Below are 20,797 nucleotides of genomic sequence, written 5' to 3' on the forward strand. Positions count from 1 at the left end.
TGACCCAGCCACGGCTCCTGCTGTCATCTGTCACCCAGAGAAGGTCTGTCCCACGCCTAAGAGTTCAGCAGGATGAAAAACTGCCACCCACCACTCAAGGTGCTCAGCAGATGTGCCATATGAATGAGGTCTGTGTGCAGCACTGAAGGCTGCCTTCCCCCCCCAGTCATGGGATGGAATCATTAAGGTTGGAAAAGACCTCTAAGATCATCAAGTCCAAGCAGCAAGCAGTGTCCACAGCAACAAAAGAGATGCCAATCACATCAGAGCCCTCTCTGGGCTGAAACACTGACAGGGCAGGAGGGACCCACCTGGAATTTATCAGCAGTTTGGGGGAGATGAAAAGGATCATTTTAGCCATGACAGCAGCCTGAACCTGAGGGCAGCTGCAAGACCAAGTGCTGGGTGCTGCACTTTGGCCACAACAACCCCAGGCAGAGCTACAGGCTGGGGGCAGAGTGGCTGAGAGCTGCCAAATAGAAAGAGACCTGGGGGTGCTGATTGACAGCTGCCTAAACATGAGGCAGCAGTGTGCCCAGGTGGCCAAGAAGGCCAAGGGCATCCTGGCCTGCAGCAGGAACAGTGTGGCCAGCAGGAGCACGGAAGTCTTTGTGCCCCTGTTCTCAGCACTGCTCAGGCCACACCTGGAGTCCTGTGTCCAGTTCTGGGCTCCTCAAGTTAGGAAAGATGCTGAGCTGCTGGAAGGTGTCCAGAGAAGGGCAACAAAGCTGGGGAGGGGTCTGGAGCACAGCCCTGTGAGGAGAGGCTGAGGGAGCTGGGGTTGCTTAGCCTGGAGAAGAGGAGGCTCAGGGGAGACCTTCTTGCTCTCTGCAACTCCCTGAAGGGAGGTTGTAGCCAGGTGGGGGTTGGGCTCTTCTCCCAGGCACCCAGCACCAGAACAAGAGGACACAGTCTCAAGCTGTGCCAGGGGAGGTTTAGGCTGGAGGTGAGGAGAAAGTTCTTCACTGAGAGAGTTGTTAGCCATTGGAATGTGCTGCCCAGGGAGGTGGTGGAGTCCCCATCCCTGGAGGTGTTCCAGAGGGGATTGGATGTGGCCCTTGGTGCCATGGTTTAGTCATGGGGTCTGTGGTGCCAGGTTGGGCTTGATGAGCTTTGAGGTCTCTTCCAACCTTGGGGATTCTGTGATTCAAGCTCTCTTTATCAGGCATCTTCTCTGAGCTCAAGAGACAGCCAAGCAACCACACAGCCACCTCTCTGCTGCAGATCACCTCTCATCTCTCTCTCTCACATCCCCACTGCTTTGGGGGCTGTGCTGCAAGCTCTGCACCTCCACCTCTGCTAGAGGCTACCCAAGGCCAGGGGGAGGAAAAAACCAAACCCCAACTGGCTTAGGGACCCTGACTGCATTAGAAAGTAGCTAACTAACTAACTAAAGCCCAGTATTACATTTCTGTAGCCCCAACCATGAAGCTATTTACTGAAGCTTTACACAAACTAATTAAATCCAAGGCCCTCGTGGGACGAGAGGAGAAAGAAAAGGAGAACTGAGAGATAAATCACAGGGTTTTCCTTCTTCAGCAAGGGCACACTCCAATTTAATCCTTGAAACTGGGGGGGGGGGAAACAAGAAACCAAGCCCAAAATCCCCCAGCCTGCCAGTCCTTGGCTGGGCAGAGATAGGGCAGCCTCTCCCAATCTCCCCTGGAACACATTGCACAGCTCAAATTCATTATCTCTGCTCCGCCACAAAACTTGCACAAAGGAATTGGGAGAGACAATCCAGACAAGGGGATGAGCTTGAGATATCAAAGGCTCCATATGGAGACCACAGAATCTCACTTTCCAGCCTCACACAACTCCTAATCTTGGGCAGCACATGGTAGAGGAACACAGCAGAGCAGCACTTCCCTCCCCTGCTGCCCCCATGTCTGCTTGCCAGGAGGGGCCTGCAGAAGAGGAGGCTCAGGGGAGACCTTCTTGCTCTCTACAACTACCTGAAGGGAGGTTGGAGCCAGCTGGGGGTTGGGCTCTTCTCCCAGGCAAGCAGCAGCAGAACAAGAGGACACAGTCTCAAGCTGTGCCAGGGGAGGTTTAGGCTGCAGGTGAGGAGAAAGTTCTTGGCCATTGGAATGTGCTGCCCAGGGAGGTGGTGGAGTCCCCATCCCTGGAGGTGTTCAAGAGGGGATTGGATGTGGCACTTGGAGCCATGGTTTAGTCAGTCAGGAGGTGTTGGGTGCCAGCTTGGACTTGATGATCTCTGAGGCTTTTTCCAGCCTTATTGATTCTATGATTCTGCCTCAGATTTAGCCATGCAGCTGAAGCAAGCAGAACCTCTCTGTGCCTGCTCTGTTGGTTAAGTCAACCCATCCCCGCCTCAGCAGCTCAAGCTGGGATCCTCTCTGACTCCTGGGTGTCCTTTTCTTTTTCCCCCCTCATTGATTCTGTGACTCTATGAATTCCTTCTGCCTGACATGCAGCCATTTCAGGGTCCCCTCAAAACAAGCCCTCTAAGAGCAGCCCCACTGATGCTGGCAACCTCTCCTCACCAAGAGCATGGAACACTGAAGTGCAGCTGGCACAGCCATGCCACCAAACCCAACAGACCTGGCTTGCTGGTTGGCCTCCTCCAACCAAATCAGCTCAAGGATTCTATCATCTAAAGCAGAAGGCCCAAGGTCAATGAAGCTGTTGGGAAAAATCACCTGGTCTGGATACAACTGGAGGTTAATTCACTTCTGCAGAAGACAGGGAGCTTGGAATTGAGCCTCCAGGTACTAAGCCCATGGGATCATGTCCCTCAGTGCCACATCCACATGGTTCTTGAATGCTAACTCTCTCAGCCTGTCCTCACAGCAGAGGGCTTCCAGCCCTTGGATCATCCTCATGGCTTCCTCTGGTCCTGCTCTAACAGTTTTGTGTTCCTCTTGTGTTGTGGTTTCCAGGGATGGACACAGTGCTCCAGACCAGAGCTAAGGGTCGAATCCCCTCCCTCCACCTGCTGCCCACACTGCTGGGGATGAAGGCCAGCAGAAGGGTTGATTGCTACCACCACACTGCATGAGCATCACAAAAATCACTCCCAACTCATCAGGCAGCTCCTGTGGGGAGGGAAAGCTCAGGAGGTCACCCAGCCCAAGCTGCAGCAGACAGACACAAGGTCAGACCATGCAGCCTGGTTCCAGCACCCTCCCAGCACGGAGGCACTGTGCCGATACCTCAGGACTGCAAAGCCTGTCCTCAGCCACACTGCACAAGCCTGCAAATAGCCTTCATCCTCAGAAATCCATTTCATAGAGGATGGAGAAAGCCTCCAGGCTCCCACAGTCCAACCATTAACCTCACACTACCAAGTCCACCACCAAACCATGTCCTGAAGCACCAGGTCTACACAGGTTTGTGACCACTTCCAGGGACGGTGACTCCACTGCTTCCCTGGGCAGCCTGTTCCAGGGCTTATCCTCTCTGTCAGCCAAGAAAGCTTTCCTGATAGCCACTCTAAACCTCCCCTGGTACAACTTGAGGCTGTTTCCTCTCATCCTGTCCCTTGTTACCAGGGAGAAGAGACCTCGCTTCACCTCACTCCCACCTCTTCTCAGGTGGTTCCCATCCTGACGCTGAACTCCTGCATGCACAAACCCCAAGAGCAGCTAACTCCAACCCCAAAGGAGGCAATGAACTGCTTGGTGGAAGAAGACAACAAATACCCACTGCTGATGAATCATAGAATCAATAAGATTGGAAAATACCTCAGAGATCATCAAGTCCAACCTATCACCCAACACCTCATGACTAACTAAACCATGGATTCAAGTCCAATCCTTTTGTGAACATCTCCAGGGATGGGGACTCCACCACCTCCCTGGGCAGCACATCCCAAGGGCCAATTACTCTTTCTGGGAAGAACTTTCCCCTCACCTCCAGCCTAAACTTCCCCTGGCACAGCCTAAGACTGTGTCCTCTTGTTCTGCTGTTGCTTGCCTGGGAGAAGAGCCCAACCCCCACCTGGCTCCAACCTCCCTTGAGGGAGTTGGAGAGAGCAAGAAGGTCTCCCCTGAGCCTCCTCTTCTCCAGGCTAAGCAACCCCAGCTCCCTCAGCTTCTTCTCACAGGGCTGTGCTCAAGGCCTCTCCCCACTCTCATTGCCCTTCTCTGGACACCATCAAGTGTCTCAATGTCCTTTAAAGACCCTCACTTTAAACTGAGTGGCCCAGAACTGGACACAGGACTCAAGGTGTGGCCTAACCAGTGCTGAGTCCAGGGGCACAATGACTTCCCTGATCCTGCTGCCCACACTCTTCCTGATACAGGCCAGGATTCCACAGGAATGGCCACAGGAGGAGGTTCCACTCATCACCATCCTCACCTCCCCAGAAGAGAAACCCCCAATTCCACTCAGCAAATCAAACCCTTGGGCAGAGCGATTGATTAACCACAACCAAAGTGCTCTTTAAATGGCTTTTGATTAACAACTTTGGAGACCATTAAATTATTTTTTTTAAACCAAGCTCAATCATTCCATTAAGGAATAATTTAGAGTGCTTAAGTAGGTGTTTGTGGATTAATGCTTTCAAATGAAGCCTCTAAACATCCTCCTTCCCCAGGCGCAGCCGGAGCGGAGCAGAGCGATGCAGCAGGGCTTCCAAACGCCGCTGAAGCCCAAGAGTTGTCTCCTCTGCCCCAGAGCTGACAGCTCCTCACCCATGCAGCATGCCAGCACCTGATTCATCTCACTCCCAACAGGGTCACAGCATGGCTCAGGTTGGAAGGGACCTCAGAGATCATCCACTCCAACCTCCTCATCTGGGCAGGGACACCTCTCAACTAGACTCAGCTGCTCAAGGCCTCATCCAGCCTGGCCATGAATGTCCCCAGGGAGGAAGCATCCACAGCCTGCCTGAGCAGCCTGTTCCAGAGTCTCACCACCCTCCTACTGAAGATCTTTCTGCCAAGATCTATTCTAAACCTACCCTCCCTCAGCTTCAAACCATTCCACCTTGTCCTGTCTCTACACATCCTCAGGGAAAGTCTCTCTCCAGTCTTCCTGTAAGGTCTCTTCAGGTCCTGGAAGGCAGCTCTAAGGTCTCCCTGGAGCCTTCTCTCCTCCAGGCTGAACACCCCCAGCTCCCTCAGCCTGTCCTCATAGCAGAGGTGCTCCAACCCTTAGATCATCTTTGTGGCCTCCTTTGGACTCACTCCAGCAGCTCTGTGTCCTTCTAACGAAGACATCACACAACCCCTAGTCAGACTTAACACCACATCTACCTTATCACAGCTCCAGTCAGGATTTGCCCAGGACACCCTCAAGGACCATGAGATGTTTAACCATGAGGCAGCAGCACACATTTGGACTGCAGTGTGCCTTCAGTGCCACCTCATCTTCCTACTGTGGTAGACAGCCCAGCACCTGGAACTGGAGAGCCAAGAGGCATTGCCACTCAGGAGAGTATCCCTGGAGAGACAAACCATGATCCAACTCAGAACCAAGGTGCTAAAGAGATGTAAAACAAGTTTCATGAAGAGGAGTGTGTCACTTTAAAGACTCCCCTTAAAGTCTGATACCTAAAAGCAGAGGGACAGTGACCCCCAGTTGTCAAAGCCCCTTGTGAAGGGTGAAGCCAAGTGGAGAAGAAGAGCTTCTCCCTGCACCCTGAATCCAGTGAGGTGCTGGAGGACAGGACTTGTCTTTTTGAGCTATCTACACCTCCCTCTCCAGGGAAGAGCAGGAGTTGGCTACTTCTGCAGGAAAGCTGAACTGTGAGAGGGTTGAACATCCCCAAGACAAACTCATAGCTGCCCTCAGCACCAATTCAGGAAGGAAACCTCCTTCTCCCAGCTCCTCGTGATCCCCTTTACAGAGTTCCGGTCTTCTTAACCTCCCTCACTTAAAGACAGGAACACTTCCTTCAGCAGAAAGCCTCTGTGTGCCACTACAACAGCTGACTTTGGGGACCTGATTGGAAGCTCTTCCCACCAGCACCTCGAGCCATGAACTGGGTTTTGGCAGCAGCCCTCTCTGCACCAAGGGAAGGCTCATTGTGATTCAGCCCATCTGGAACGGGGAGGGAAAGAGATTTCGCTTTGCGTGAAAAGGAAGAAAAACCAACCCAGAGGTGAGAAAAAAACGTGCTGCAGTGGTTCTGAAAAGCTGCTTTCTTCTCCTCGTGGCCCATCCCCAAATATTTTGACTGCCAGCTTGTAGCCATCACACACATTTTGATGGGGTAAATAACGCAGAAGCCTATGAGCCTCTAATTTCGCGCTGCCTTCCACTCCCATTTCCAAAGGCAGCTCGAAAACAGGAATAGAAACCAAAGCAGTGTGAAAGCAAAGCAGCTCTGCTCCATCTCTAACTCTCAGAGCAGAGAGGGGAGGGGTGAAAAAAAGAAGGAAATCACCAAAATCACCTCCTCTCCAGCCTTTAAAACAGAAGCACCAAAACCTACTTCCAGGGTCAGGGTAGGACACACACCTCCGAAGGACAACCTTTGGATGATCACCAAGGAGCAGCACCCAGCCTTCCAGTGGGGATGGAAAAACAAACCCCCCCCGACTGCCAAGCAATATTTTAATTGTCAGCTTTAAAACTGGGTTTCCTCCTCAGCCTGAAATCCCATCTTATTTTTTTTGCCAATCTCATTGATTTAACTCAATCAGCCCTGCCCCAAGGCCATCTTCCCTGCCCGCTCCTGAGCATACCGAGCGAGTTGCAACCCATTAAATAAATCACTGAGTCTCATAACTTCCTCCCAGCCATGCAGCAAGCCATAAATAAGTGTTGCCTTGAAAAGGCTGCACACACACCAAAAAAAAAGAGAGAGAGGAGTTAAGTCAACATGTCACAGAACCAGAGGGGTTGGAAATGGACCTCTGGAGATGGGAGTCCCTTTTGCCATGGCAGGCATCGCGTCGAGAGGGTCACCCAAGGCACACAGCCAGGTGGGGTCTGCAATGTCTCCAGAGGTGAAGACTCCACCACCTCTCTGGGCAGCCTTTGTCATTGTCATACATACATATATATATATATATTTTACCCCCACTTCAGGCTCACGATAGCCTGAACCCAAGCCACGAAAATCCTGCAGAAGACTTAACACTGGGGAAAAAACCAAAACCCCCACCAAAAAGCACCTCTGACTCTTTCTTTGCCTTCCTGCTGCTGCTGCTGGGAATAACACCCGGGTGTTAGCTGGGATTCGTTTGGGTCCGTGGGGATATTCCCGGCGCAGCCCTGGCTGTGTGTGGCTGCACATTCGCAGACGGGGCTGGGTGGATGTTCATGCACAGAGCCACACAGCCGCAGCCCTTAAGGTGTTACGCTGAGCGAGGGGGGAAAAAAAAACACCCAGGCAGCGATACCACGGCCTCGGCGAGAGCAAAATCCCCCGGAATGGAACTTTCTAGCACAAGCAGCTTGAAACGGGGACCCTCGGCACCGCCGTCCCCCACCCTCTTTCCCTACCAGTGGCAATATTCTCTCCTGACACGCCACAGATTTGTCGTAAAGATTCCCGCGATGGGAGGAGGATTAAAAAGCAATTAACTGCCTCTCGGGTGTCAAACGCGAAAGCCAAGCAGCAAGGCAGGAAAAATATGGATCTGTCAGAAGGGGGAAGATTTGCCACATTCCGTTAAAGAATGATTATAATAAGCGTTAAAAAAAACACCCTCGCCCTCGCCGTGATACCTTAAAACAGCAAACCCCCGAGCAGGAACCTACCCCACGGGGATGAGGAAAAAGCCCTGCAGAACCCCATCCAGCATTGTGTTATGAAAAGCCCTGCAAATTCCAGGCAATCTGCAAATGATTTCTCCACACACACACACACCCCCCCCCCCTCCTCCTTTCCCCACCCAAACATCGACGGCAAACTCCTACCACCGCCAAGTCCAGGGCTGCAACAGGGAGGGGAGGGAAGAGAAAGGGAAGAAGGGGCTGCGAAATGAAAGCTCTCTCTCCTACCTTTGACTTGAGTGTCGTACTCGGCGATGATCTCCTTATCCTTTTTGAATTTTGCTGGCGACGTCATGTTTCCTTCTCCAAAAAAGAAGGATTAACCTCCGAGCAGATCTCTCTCTCTCTCCCCCCCCAGCCTTCCCCCCACCCCCCCCACCCCACCCCGGGAAGGCGAGAGAGAGATAAAAACCACAATTTCGCTCCTTTCAACGCCTTGGTTTTGCTTGTTCCGTCCTCTTCCCGACCCAGCCCCCCCCCAAGGTAAAAAAAAAAACACCACCAACGGGTGGGGGGGAGGGGGGGCAAAATAAAAGGAAGAAAAAAAAATCGAAGAAACCCCAATCAGTCCATGGAGAAAAAGGTGCGAGACGGAGCACAGCAGCAGCGGCGAAATGCAGATGTGGGAAGAGCTCAGCGGCTGGAAGAGGCGGCAGTTTCGTCTCCCTGCACCAAAACCTTGAGCAGCAGCATCAGATTAGCAGCTCCTGCAGCCCCCAAAGGCTCTTCCTGATTGCAAACGTTACCAGCACAGCCAGGGAGTGGAAGTCCTTCCGCACAACATGGTTTGGAGGGAGCGAGGGGGGGGGTAAAGGCGGAGGGGGGGGGGGGGGAAGGTTGGTTTTCCTTTGCTTTGCCTTTTCTCGGCTTTTTCTTCCCCCCCCCCGCCTCTAATGCGCTCGGAGATGATGCAAATCAAATCCCAAGGAGGATTGGAAGACGTTGCCTTTGGTTTCGCTTGCCTGCGAATGCAAAGGGGAAAAGAAAAAAACCCATCAAAATAATAATCATATAGATACAGATATATTTAGAAAATTACAGCTTTGCAGCCGGCAGTCCCAAGATGCGCAGCCAAAATCCGGGATGGAGGAGCAAAACCGCCCTGACATTGCAAATTTGTCCTTTGAGCAGCAGGGTGAGGTTAGGGCTGCAGGTAACCGAGGGAAGGGAAAACGCCTACAAGGCGGCCAGCCCCCGGGGAGGGAAGGGAAGGGAAGGGAAGGGGGTGGTGAGGGGGTCCGGCCTCCTTTGGCAGCAAGCAGGGTCCCAGGGGAGGGAGGAGATGGAGGGAGGGGAGGAGAGAACCAGGGAACCGCTTCTCCACGCCGGCAGCGCGGCAGGGGAAGCGCGGCAGGGGAAGCACGGCAAGAGCCCGGCCGAGCTGCGGCAGCATCTCCCGCCGCAACGCTGCGCCCAGCGCGGGCACACCATTAGCGCAAAGCGGAGGACGAGCTCGCAGCTCCCGAGCGCACCGGAGCCGTCCTCGCCGGGGCGGTTCCGCGGCTGCTTCTCCCTCAGGGGAAGCTTTTGGGTTATTTGGGCTAATTTTTTTTTTTTCCCCCCCCTCCTCGGCGGAGCATTGCTCCGAGGCCAACATGTGCGAGGCAGGCGGGTCCTGCCCGCGGGGGCACGGCGGCACGCAACTTTTCTCCTAGGTTTTGGGGGGATTTTTTTATTTTTCTACACACACACACCCCCCCCCCTTTTCTTTTCTTTTTTTGATTTTTCCAGGGAAGGGGAGGGGCGAGGCGAGGCTGCAGCCCCCGCGGAAGATGCGCGTAGGGAAGGAAGAAATAAATAAACACGGCACCCGCCGGATCCGCATCCCGCCCGGGAAGAACAATGAGGAAAGGAAGCGTGGGGGGGTCCCGGAGGGGTGGGGAGTGGACGGACCGGGGCTGAGAGACGCGGCCCCGCATCCCGCCTCAGGGTCGCGCTGCGGCGAGACGACGGCAGCGGCGGCGGCAGCGCGGCAGCCCCTCGGCGGGCTGTCGGAGGAGGGGAGGGGGCCCGGCGGACGGGCGGGGCGATTACCTGGGCGCTGCGGAGCCGCCTCCCGCAGCCGGGCGTCCTCCGGCCGCTGGCGCCCGCCACCCGGTCTCTCAGCCGCGGCCCGCCGCTACCCCGCCCCGCTTCGCGGAACAGCCAACCAGCAGAGACCGCTGCCAAGAAATGACAGGCGCTCGGACCAACCACGAGGCTCCATCTCCCCGCTGGGGTCGCCTCTTTTCCCGCCGCCTGGCACCCGTGGCCACGCCCCGCCAGGGTGGAGTGGGAGGGGCCGGGCGTAGTGCTGCCGCTCCACCTCCACGGACTGCGCAGGGGAGGGGCGAGACGTGCAAACAGGCTGAGAGAGAAACCAATAGGAGCACGGTAGGGCGTGCCCCTCCGCCAATAGCCGGGCGGTAGGGGTGGTGCCACCTGTCTCCTCCAATGGCCTGCGAGAAGAGGGTGGGCCCCGACGTGGAGCTCCACTAATCGGATGGGGCGAGCGGAGCCTCCCGCGTCCAATGGAAGAGTGAGGTCGAGAATTCAAACTGACAGGTGGGAGCGTGGCCGTTGGCGGCGAACGCGACCGGAGGGGACCGAGCAGCAGCGACGGCAGGGTGCAGCCCGGCCTGTTCCGGCGGTGTCCGCTCGCCATGTCCATCAGCAGCTGCACCTTCGAGGACCGGTCGGTGGCTGTGCTGTGCTGCCGCTTCTGCCAGCAGGTGCTGAGCTCCCGGGGCATGAAGGCCGTGCTGCTGGCGGACACCGACACCGACCTCTACTCCACCGACATCCCGCCTACGGGGTAAGCACCGGCACGGCGGGGAGTGGGGGGCGGCTAATCCCCGGCGGGATCCTGACGGCGGGACAGGACCACAGCCCCAGGGTCACAGCCTGCCCCATTGTGGCCAGACCCAGAGAGGCAGCCTGGGTCTCACCGGCGCCCTCGGGATCACCCTCCCAGTCTGCTGCCACAGGCACAAGGGCCCCAGATCAGACGGTGCAAGCCGTTCCTCCATTTCCAGTCCGCTGGGGAATCCTTGCAGGGATCACACAGGATCCCAGCATCCAGCATGGTGAGGGCTGGAAGGGTCCTGTGGAGATCACCCACTCCACCCCCCTGCTAAAGCAGGGCACCCACAGCAGCTTGCCCAGGATCTCAATGGTGGGGTTGGAATCTCTTCAGAGCAGGAGACTCCACAACCTCTCTGGGCAGCCTGCTGCAGGGCTCTGCCACCCTTACACCAAAGAAATCTCAACTTTCTGTGCATGGCATGGCAGGAGCAAGGCTGTCTGTCCCTAGCCTGGCAAATCAGAAATCTCATTCCATTTATGCCATGGGTTAGCTGTTTGGGTGGGTTGGATTGGTTGATGGGTTGGACACGATGATCTTGAAGGTCTCTTCCAACCTGGTTTGGTTTATTCTAAATAAAAATAAAGGTTTATCTACCTGTGAGGAAGCCTCAGGCTCAGGAGCCTCCAGCTCCTTCCTCAAGCAGAGCTTGGAGCCTGAAATAAACAACCTGCAAACAGACCAAACCTGATCCCACGCTGCTTCCAGAGCCACTCTCCTCCAAGTCAGTTGCCTGTTGCTTTCCCATAGCAAGATTTGAATACTAAGGAAATCAGATTGCAAAAGAACATCTTAATAAGAAAGCAGGGCTTTAAAAAAACACCCCAAAAACAGGAGATAAGAAATCAAAGGTTTGGGTTGAAATGTCCCCCAGCCTTTGAGCTGTTTGTCTGGAGCCTTAGGTGAGACCTGCCAGGAACTGGGGAGATGTCTATGAACAGATTTCTGACTGACAGGGATTTCTGACCAACAGCCAGCAGCAGAGCCCAGCCTCAAGCAGGCAAACAGCAATGAGCACCAAGAGGAACTTTGCTTTCTGGTCTAATTTAAGAGGACTTTTGGTACATTCACGTCTCGTGGGTCTCTTTCTGTTTCCATATGAGTGTGGCTGGTAGCTGGTAGGAAAAAGAAGTTGTGTGCTCTTGGGAAAGTTTAATGACACCCCCCACACCCAGGCCTGGAAGGGGAACATCACTTTGTTGTGACTTCAGCCTCGTGTTACCAAAACCTTCTACCTCACCACCACATCTAAGCTCCTGCTCTGTTCCTTTCTCCCCACCCAGCACTGTGGATTTCATTGGCAGCTGCTATTTCACTGAGATCTGCAAATGCAAGCTGAAGAACATTGCCTGCTTAAAGTGGTAAGGACAGGATCCAGAGCCTCCACTAACCACCAGCACCTCCTCCAGCCCTGCTCCCCTGCTGCTTTAACCTCCTCCCCTGGAGCTCCAGAGTTAAAGGGCTGACTGAACAGCTTGATTGCAACCCTCCCTTGCAAACTGAATGCTGCTGGAAAGAAACTCAGCCCACTGCTCCCAGGCAGGGCTGCCAGCCTATTTCTGTGCAAGTTCCAAGTGGAAATGTGACAACCTTGTCACTAGTCTGAGTCTAGGGGAAAGCTGGTGTGCCACCTGCCTGATTAAATGCCTGCTTCAGCACTGAGAGGATCCTGTGAGCAAGGCAGCAGCAAGAAGTAGTTACTCATATTCTAATTAATAGAACATCTTCTTGGCAGACCTAGTTGCTGCTAGCAGATGGAACACACTGTCACTAAAGTTCTTGGAGTTCTTTTCTCCTCCTTCTTGTGGCCTGGTATTTAAAACAAGAAAAGAAGACCCAACTCCCAGATTGCTCACAGTGGCTTGAGATGATCCTCTCAGCTTCCAGAGCAAGACTTTCCTCTTTCTCAGATTTCATGGTGGGAGGCTGTGCTAGGAGCACAGTATTTGGCCTCAAGTTGTGCCAGGGGAAGAGGAATTGTTTCTGCACTGCAAGAGTGGTCAGGCACTGGAACAGGCTGCTTAGGGGGGTGGTGGAGTCCCCATCCCTGGAGGGGTTCAAAGCTCTGTGGTGCTGAGGGATATGGTTTAGTGGTGACCTAGCAGTTAAGGGTTGGACTTAGAGGTCTTTTCCAACCTTCATGGTTCTATGATTACATTTTTCCTAGGCAGAGGTAGAGAAACAGCAAACAGCAGAGCAGGTGGCTGAGGAGGTAGAAAAATGCTTGGTCTAAGCTTTGAGCCTAGGAGGGTAGAGAATCCCAGGATGCCAGGTTGGAAGGGACCCCAAGGAGCACCTGTTCCAACCTTTCCAGGTGATGGTGGAGTTGAAATGAGCTGGCTCAGCACCCTGGTGAGCTGAGTCTTCAAACTGTCCAGTGTAAGGGAATCCACTGCTTCCCTTGGGAGATGATTGGGGGTTGGAACTAGATGATCCTTGGGGTCCCTTTCCAGCCCTGACTGATTCTATGATTCCAGTGTCTGACTGTCCTCATGGGGGGGAAAATAAGGCTTTGACTCTCTCAGGATCACTGCTCCTACCTCTGATCCCCTCCCATGCACCATGCCACTGCACAGCTGGATTTAGTGTGTGATGAACTCCTACCCCATTACCAAAAAGACCCCTTTGGGTTGTTGGGGTTTGGTTTTTTTGCTGTGTGAACTCAGCTGGATTACACAATTCAGGTTCCTAAATGGTTTTCTCTGCCAGAGATCTGACACTCAGCTGTTCTGTAACTCCTGACAGATGTTCCCTAGTCATTTAAGGTGCTGCTTTAACTCCAACCAAAGAGGAGGAGCAGCATTCAGTACTGAATGTGTCCAGCTCTGGAGTCCTCAGCACATGCAAGACATGGACCTGTTGGGAAGGGTCCAGAGGAGGCCACAAAGGTGATGCAAGGGCTGGAACCTCTCTGCTTTGAGGACAAGCTGAGAGAGTTGTTCAGCCTGGAGAAGAGAAGGTTCCAGGGAGACCTTGGAGCAGCCTTCCAGTACCTGAAAAGGGCCTCCAGGAAAGATGAGGAAGGACTTTTGGTCAGAAGCTGCAGTGATAGGGTGAGGGGCAACGATGTCAAACTGAAGGAGGGTAGCTTTAGATTAGGTATAAGGAAGAAATTCTTCACCATGAGGGTGGTGAGACACCTGGCAGAGGTTGCCCAGAGAAGCTGTGCATACTCCATGCCTGGAGGTGTTCAAGGGCAGGGTTTATGGGGCTGGTAGAAGGTGTCACTGCCCATGGCAGGGGGTTGGAACTGGATGATCTTGAGGGCCCCTTCCCAACCCAACCCATTCCAGGATTCCATAACGGTCTGGGGGTGCTGTGGCTGTGTGATAGGAACTGGGAAAGCCAACAGCACCTACCTGCTGCTCAGGAGTGTGGTGTTGCTGATCATGTCCCTTGTCCTTCCAGTGGGAACATTGTTGGTTACCATGTGATCTCTCCCTGCAAACCCTGCCTGCTCTCCTGTAACAATGGCCACTTCTGGATGTTCCACAGCCAAGCAGTCTTTGGCATCAACAGGCTAGACCCTTCTGGTAAGGCACACCTTTCCTTCTCTGCCCTAAAGGCTGGAGTTCAAAGGTTCTTCTTCTCATGAAACATCCCTAAATAGTTAAAGCATAACGAGCAAACACAGCATAAAGACACACAGGGCTCTGGGGGAGACCTCAGAGCAGCCTTCCAGTAATGGAAGGGGGCTACAGGAGAGCTGGGGAGGGACTTTGGACAAAGGCAGGCTGAGGGATAATGGCTTCAAAGTGGAAGAAGCTGGATTGAGATCAGACATCAGGGAGGAATTCTCCTCCATGAGGGTGGCAAGGTGCTGGAAGAGGCTGGCCAGAGAAGCTGTGGAGGCTCCAAGCTTGGAGGTGTTCAAATCCAGGTTGAGTCTTGAGCAAGCTAATCTAGTAGGAGGTGTCCCTGCCCGTGGGCAGAGGGCTTGGAACTGGATGATCTTTAAGGTCCCTTCCACCCCAAGCCATTTGTGATCCAAAGCAGCAAGGTATTGCTAACCTAAGCAGGCTGCTTTGGGGGGAAGGTAGTTGTGGCTACCTTCTAAATGGCAACTTCTAAGTGGGAATTTGTCCTCAGAACACCTCACCTGCCCCTCCAGTGGGCAGGAGGCAGGATTTTCTGCAGCAGTATTCTAAGCAGCACAACCTCAGCCAGCAGCTGCTATTTATAGCTGCCAGGGATGGCTTTGGTGTGCTGTGAGGCAGCTGGCCAACGGGCACTCTGCTTTGGGTGACTCATGCTCTCACTCTGACCCTGTGGAACTGAGTCCTCCTTAGCTCAGGCTGAAGTTGCAGCTCACACTGGCTGGTTTCTGCAGCTCAGCACTGTCTGGATGCCAAGCTCCTGGCATGATTTGCCTCCAGCCTTTGGGAGCAGACAACACTCTGACAAATCACTTCTCCTGCCTGCTGATGGGAGGCACTGGCTGCCTAAAGCTCTCAGTGTCACCTGAGTTTCAGATCAATGCACTTCCAATTCAGCTGGCCCATGAGGAGGTGATCAATAGAATCATAGAATGGCTCAGGTTGGAAGGGACTCCAGAGATCATCTCCTCCAACCTCCCCACAATGGGCAGGGGCAGCTCTCAGCTAGACTCAAGCTGCACCAGGGGAAGTTTAGGGAGGGTCAGCTCTTAGCTAGACTCAAGCTGCACCAGGGAAAGTTTAGGCTGGAGGTAAGGAGAAAGTTCTTCCCAGAGAGAGTTGTTAGCCATTGGAATGTGCTGCCCAGGGAGGTGGTGGAGTCCCCATCCCTGGAGGTGTTCAAGAGGGGATTGGATGTGGCACTTGGAGCCATGGTTTGGTTGTCAGGAGGTGCTGGGTGACAGCTTGGACTTGATGATCTCTGAGGTCTCTTCCAACCTTATTGATTCTATGACTCAGCTGCCCAAGGCCTCATCCAGCCTGGTCCTGAACACCCCCAGGGAGGAGGCAGCCACAACCTTCCCTGGACAGCCTGTTCCAGAGTCTCACCACACTCATACTGAGGAACTCCTTCCTCAGCTCCACTCTAACCCTGCTCTGCCTCAGCTCCACTCTAACCCTGCTCTGCCTCAGCTCCAAACCATTTCCCCTTGGCCTGGCTCTGGACACCCACATGAGAAGTCCCTCTTCAGCCTTCCTGTATTGGAAGGCAGCTCTGAGGTCCCCCCAGAGCCTTCTCTTCTCCAGGCTGAACACCCCCAGCTCCCTCAGCCTGTCCTCATAGCAGAAATGAGCTACTGAAGTACATCTGTGGGCAGGACCTTCTGCTTTGAACTCTGCTGTAAGCAGCAGCACCAGACCCCTGGGAAAGAGGAGGGGGGGAGAAAACATAGGAGCTGGTTTAGGTACCTTAATCATGAGCAGGACTTACCAGGTTTTGCAGGGATCAGAGAAGTTGTTTTCCCTGCAAGCAGACAGTTGTGCAACTTCAAAACAAGGTCACAGTCCCAAAACACTTTGGTGGTGTTGTTGTTGCTTTGTTTTGTTGTTTGTTATGGGCTTTTTTTTTTCTCCCCTTCCCCTCCTTTGTTTTCTTCCCCCTCCTTCCTGCCAGGTGTGAATGTATTGCTGTGGGGCAACCTGCCAGACCTGGAGGAAAGCACAGATGAAGATATGTCTTGCATCTCTGAGGAGGAGTGGATCAGATAGATGTTATCTGCACTGTCCTGCAGTATCTGCCTGAGCTTCCTTGCCTTGCTGTTTGCCTTGGAGTTGGTTCTCCTGCTTAAGCCCTTCAGAGCTTAAACTACCACCAGAGACCTGCAAATGTGGGAAACAATCCTAAAGGCAGGCAGGCATCACCTTGGCCTTTCACTGCTGCCTGCCTTAGACTCTTGAACCTGTCTGGTGTGTATCTTCTGACTCAAGGCACACCTTGGTGTGCTGCATTTCCTGAGGTCTGCAGCTGGTTTGGTTTTGCCCTGTTAAGTCTCACCAGCTGATAATCCTTCTCACCTGTGAGGGGTTTTCCCCCCTCCCCCCTTCTTTCCTAAACCATTACTCCCAGAGCAGAGTCTCTCAGCTGCTAGAAGCACAGCTTAAAAATGTTAAGTAATAGTCTGGTGGGCAAAGCCCTGCAAGAGGTCTGCTCCTGTGGCCACACAAACCAGGGCTCAGAGCTTCTCTTCTGGGTACACAGTTGCTGAATAAGAGGCTTAAAGTGTTGGAGCTTTGGCTCTCCTGCCTTGAGCAGCTTCTTCTCTGGCCATCTGAGTCATGCTAGGGTGCTCCTGAACGTGGGGAATGATGTTAAGGTCTTCCCCTCTTCTTCTTTCATTACTTGTAGGCTCTTGTTTCTGTAGGCATCAAGTTCACTTTTCAACCCCTCCCCTGATAAAACTGAAGCACTGCAGTTACTTCATGGCTGGGAGAGCTTACAGAGTTTTTAAGCTCAACAATAAAACCCATTCATGGAGTCACAGAATGGTTTGGGTTGGAAGAGACCTTCAAGATCAGCCAGTTCCAACCCCCTGCCACGGGCAGGGACACCTCCCACCAGCCCAGGCTGCTCAAGGCCTCATCCAGCTTGGTCTGGAACACCTCCAGGGAGGGAGCATCCCCAGCTTTGTGCTATTTTTCTCTCCCTTGTAGAGGAGGAATCCCTCCAGGTCAGAACTCAGCTCTCCAGCTGGGTCCCTTTAGAGAAAGGCAAAAAGAGATCAGGTGAAGTGTTTGGTGCTGTACCTAACCTCCCATCCAGAGCTGCAGAGGCAACCTGGTTGCTGTTAAGGAGTAATGAATTCAAAGCTCATTACCTGAGTTGGTGCAGCCACAGTATTTAGCTCATGAGCTAAACACTGTCCCCTTCAGCTACTCACCTGAAGGATCAGCTTGAGGACAGTCAAGGTAAGAGGCCATTTGAATTTGGGTTGATGCTGAACCAATCATTCTGTAGCCTTTTGGGATACTTGGAAGAGGTGAAACAAAGGCAGCTCTGAGCTGTCTGAGCCTTTTCCCTGCCTGTTCTGTGTTTCATGATGGCACTACCTCTGCTGCACTGGTTCCATGTATGTTGGTAAATACCTCTCTGTGTCTTTGTGTCTTGTTTTGACTGCCTGTGGTATGTCTGCTCATGAAATAAAAGGGTTGGACCACAGTCTTCTGGGCTGTGGTAAAGATGGATGTGTAATGGCATCAGAGGATCCAAACAATATGAGAGACTCACAGAATGGTTTGGGCTGGAAGGGAGCTTAAAGATCATCCAGCTCCAACAGCCCCTGCCAGGGACACCTCCTGCTGGATCAGGTTGTTCCCCATCCAAGCTGGCCTTGAACACCTCCAGGGAGAGGGCATCCACAACCTCCCTGTTCCAGGGTCTCCCCACCCTCACTGGGAAGAATTTCTGCCTAATCTCCAGGCTCAATCTGCCCTCCCCAAGCCCCAAGCCCTTCTCTCTCCATCCCTGCCCCAGCCCCAAGCCCTTCTCTCTCCATCCCTGCCCAAGCCCTTCTCTCTCCATCCCTGCCCCAGCCCCAAGCCCTTCTCTCTCCATCCCTGCCCCAGCCCCAAGCCCTTCTCTCTCCATCCCTGCCCCAGCCCCAAGCCCTTCTCTCTCCATCCCCGCCCCAGCCCCAAGCCCTTCTCTCTCCATCCCCCTGCCCCAGCCCCAAGCCCTTCTCTCTCCATCCCTGCCCCAGCCCCAAGCCCTTCTCTCTCCATCCCTGCCCCAGCCCCAAGCCCTTCTCTCTCCATCCCTGCCCCAAGCCTCAAGCCCTTCTCTCTCCATCCCTGCCCCAGCCCCAAGCCCTTCTCTCTCCATCCCTGCCCCAGCCCCAAGCCCTTCTCTCTCCATCCCTGCCCCAGCCCCAAGCCCTTCTCTCTCCATCCCTGCCCCAGCCCCAAGCCCTTCTCTCTCCATCCCTCCCCCAAGCCCTTCTCTCTCCATCTCTGCCCTCTTCTATTAAACTAGTGGAATAATTAAAGGTCTCACTACTATGATTTTGGTTTAGAGACCCAAAAGATAAAGAGCAAACCACCTCTTTTGGAGGCTGCCAAACCTGACAGGTTCTCAGTCTCAAAAGCCTTCAGGCAGTGACCTCCTCCAGACTACAACACCCTCAGTCTGTCCTTTTTTTTTTCCCCTCCTCCAAGTTTTCTATGCTGCAGGAATTTGATCCTGGTGGGACTGCAGCCTTAAGCTGGCAAGGTGACACCTCCCACAAAGCCTTTTCCAGCAGAATTCAGGAGCTCAAAATAACTCTGATTGTTTTGTGTGTGTGTGGAAGTAGCACAATGGTGCAGATAAAACTCCCCAAACCCTCATTCTGCTTGGGTGCAAGTTCACCACTTGGCCATGTGGAACCTTTCCCCCTCCCATCCCAAACCAGCTCCATGGTGCAGCTCTCCCACTGCAGAGTTCTTCTCCCCACCCCTAGGGAAGCAGAGGACTTGAATTTCTCCACAGCCTCAATCATTCTGCTGCTTTTGACTCCCTATCTGCTGGTACACACAGAACTGGAAGTTCTACTGTGAACTGCTTTAATTACACCAGGCCTGTTGGAGCTGGTTCCTCTCAACCAGGCATCAGCCTGAAATAACAAATGAGCCAAGCTGTCAGTAAGTTCAGGCCTGGTTGAGGTGGTTGGGGTTGTTCTGGGGTTGCTTTGGTGGTTTTTTTTTCCCCCCTCCTGGCAGTAAAAGGAGTTGTAGGTATCAGACAGAATGCAAACAGCCATCAGCTGTCCTGGATGCTACCAAACAAACTCATCCTGGCTGGAGCTACTTTCTTCCAGCTGAAACTACACCAAGAGCACTGAGTCAGCAGCCTGTGGTGAAGCCACTGCTCCTCGACCCAAAACATTGGGGTTCCATGACTAAGCTTCCAATGATCACCCTCTGTAGGCAAACACCTCCCAGGCCACTGGAGACAGCCAGCAGCAAGCAGCTGGCACAAACCCAGATCAATATTCCTAGAGGCAGCCTCCAGCCCTTCACCCCACCCCAAGCCTCTCTTGGAATAGAACAGCTGAGGTCTCTGTGGGCTTTGTGTGCTCTCTGCACTCTGCTAGCCAAGATGTGGATGGTGCAGCCTGCTGTTGAGTCACACCATAGGTGGTGGGGGTTGCAAGGTGCTTGATAGAATAGTGCTGAACATGGCAGGCAGATAACCTCCAGGATGACTGCATCAGCAGATTCAGCACCCAAGCAGATCTAAGGTCAGGCTGCTGCAGAGGAGCCTGGGCAGCTGCAGAGGAGCCTGGGCAGCTGCAGAGGAGCCTGGGCAGCTGCAGAGGAGCCTGGGCAGCTGCAGAGGAGCCTGGGCAGCTGCAGAGGAGCCTGGGCAGCTGCAGAGGAGCCTGGGCAGCTGCAGAGGAGCCTGGGCAGCTGCAGAGGAGCCTGGGCAGCTGCAGAGGAGCCTGGGCAGCTGCAGAGGAGCCTGGGCAGCTGCAGAGGAGCCTGGGCAGCTGCAGAGGAGCCTGGGCAGCTGCAGAGGAGCCTGGGCAGCTGCAGAGGAGCCTGGGCAGCTGCAGAGGAGCCTGGGCAGCTGCAGAGGAGCCTGGGCAGCTGCAGAGGAGCCTGGGCAGCTGCAGAGGAGCCTGGGCAGCTGCAGAGGAGCCTGGGCAGCTGCAGAGGAGCCTGGGCAGCTGCAGAGGAGCCTGGGCAGCTGCAGAGGAGCCTGGGCAGCTGCAGAGGAGCCTGGGCAGCTGCAGAGGAGCCTGGGCAGCTGCAGAGGAGCCTGGGCAGCTGCAGAGGAGCCTGGGCAGCTGCAGAGGAGCCTGGGCAGCTGCAGAGGAGCCTGGGCAGCTGCAGAGGAGCCTGGGCAGCTGCAGAGGAGCCTGGGCAGCTGCAGAGGAGCCTGGGCAGCTGCAGAGGAGCCTGGGCAGCTGCAGAGGAGCCTGGGCAGCTGCAGAGGAGCCTGGGCAGCTGCAGAGGAGCCTGGGCAGCTGCAGAGGAGCCTGGGCAGCTGCAGAGGAGCCTGGGCAGCTGCAGAGGAGCCTGGGCAGCTGCTGTCACTTTGGGAAGGGTTTTACAGGGAGGTTTTGCATCTTTGCTGTGCAGCCAAGGAAACCAAAAGCAGAGCACAAAGCTGAGAAACAAGAACTGAGTCCTAGGGCCTTCCTCCTCAGCTCATTAAGGCACATAATTACTGAGCTCTAGTCTCTAATCAGACCTGGGTTTAGTCTAGAATCCTGAAGGGGGTTGGGTTGGAAGGGACCTTAAAGATCAGCTGGTTCCAACCCCCATGCCATGGGCCACAGGGACTCAACAGCAGGCAAAAGCTCTTCAGTTTCAGACTCCAAGACAGTTCTTCCTCAGAGCCTTCCCA

General features: G+C 54.2%; 2 protein-coding genes across 4 annotated transcripts in view; one reads left to right on the forward strand and one right to left on the reverse strand.

The window, feature by feature from the left end:
• SRGAP2 (SLIT-ROBO Rho GTPase activating protein 2) overlaps window positions 1-9,827 on the reverse strand; it is a 140,828-nt gene extending 131,001 nt beyond the window's left edge. For both annotated transcript variants that reach the window (XM_068159639.1, XM_068159638.1), the window contains exons 1-2: window positions 9,727-9,827; window positions 7,921-8,654 (exon numbers count right to left, since the gene is read on the reverse strand). In XM_068159639.1, the coding sequence (XP_068015740.1) occupies window positions 7,921-7,987 (67 nt within the window). In that variant the 5' untranslated portion in view covers window positions 7,988-8,654; window positions 9,727-9,827. The remainder of the gene's footprint in view (window positions 1-7,920; window positions 8,655-9,726) is intronic.
• On the forward strand, window positions 8,534-17,648 carry FAM72A (family with sequence similarity 72 member A). 2 transcript variants are annotated; one of them, XM_068159646.1, is made up of 5 exons: window positions 8,534-8,845; window positions 9,424-10,486; window positions 11,818-11,895; window positions 13,943-14,067; window positions 16,085-17,648. In XM_068159646.1, exons 2-5 carry the CDS (start codon window positions 10,335-10,337, stop codon window positions 16,177-16,179), a joined length of 450 nt encoding a protein of 149 aa, XP_068015747.1. In that variant the 5' UTR covers window positions 8,534-8,845; window positions 9,424-10,334; the 3' UTR covers window positions 16,180-17,648. The 2 variants fall into 2 exon arrangements, with proteins under 2 accessions (XP_068015747.1, XP_068015746.1); XM_068159645.1 differs by lacking the exons at window positions 11,818-11,895; window positions 13,943-14,067; window positions 16,085-17,648 and having other exon boundaries at window positions 9,424-10,319.
• The last annotated feature ends 3,149 nt before the right edge of the window (window positions 17,649-20,797 follow it).

This window comes from Melanerpes formicivorus, unplaced genomic scaffold, assembly GCF_026170545.1.
Source record: "Melanerpes formicivorus ecotype bairdi unplaced genomic scaffold, bMelFor1.0.p_v2 SCAF_46, whole genome shotgun sequence".
Classification (NCBI taxonomy): Eukaryota; Metazoa; Chordata; class Aves; order Piciformes; family Picidae; genus Melanerpes; species Melanerpes formicivorus.

Coding starts and splice junctions, on each gene's coding strand:
- FAM72A (XM_068159645.1), top strand. CDS start 8,776: ATGGAGGAGCAAAACCGCCCTGACATTGCAAATTTGTCCTTTGAGCAG. Junction 8,846..9,423: donor GGGTGAGGTTAGGGCTGCAG/GTAACCGAGGGA, acceptor TGATTTTTCCAG/GGAAGGGGAGGGGCGAGGCG.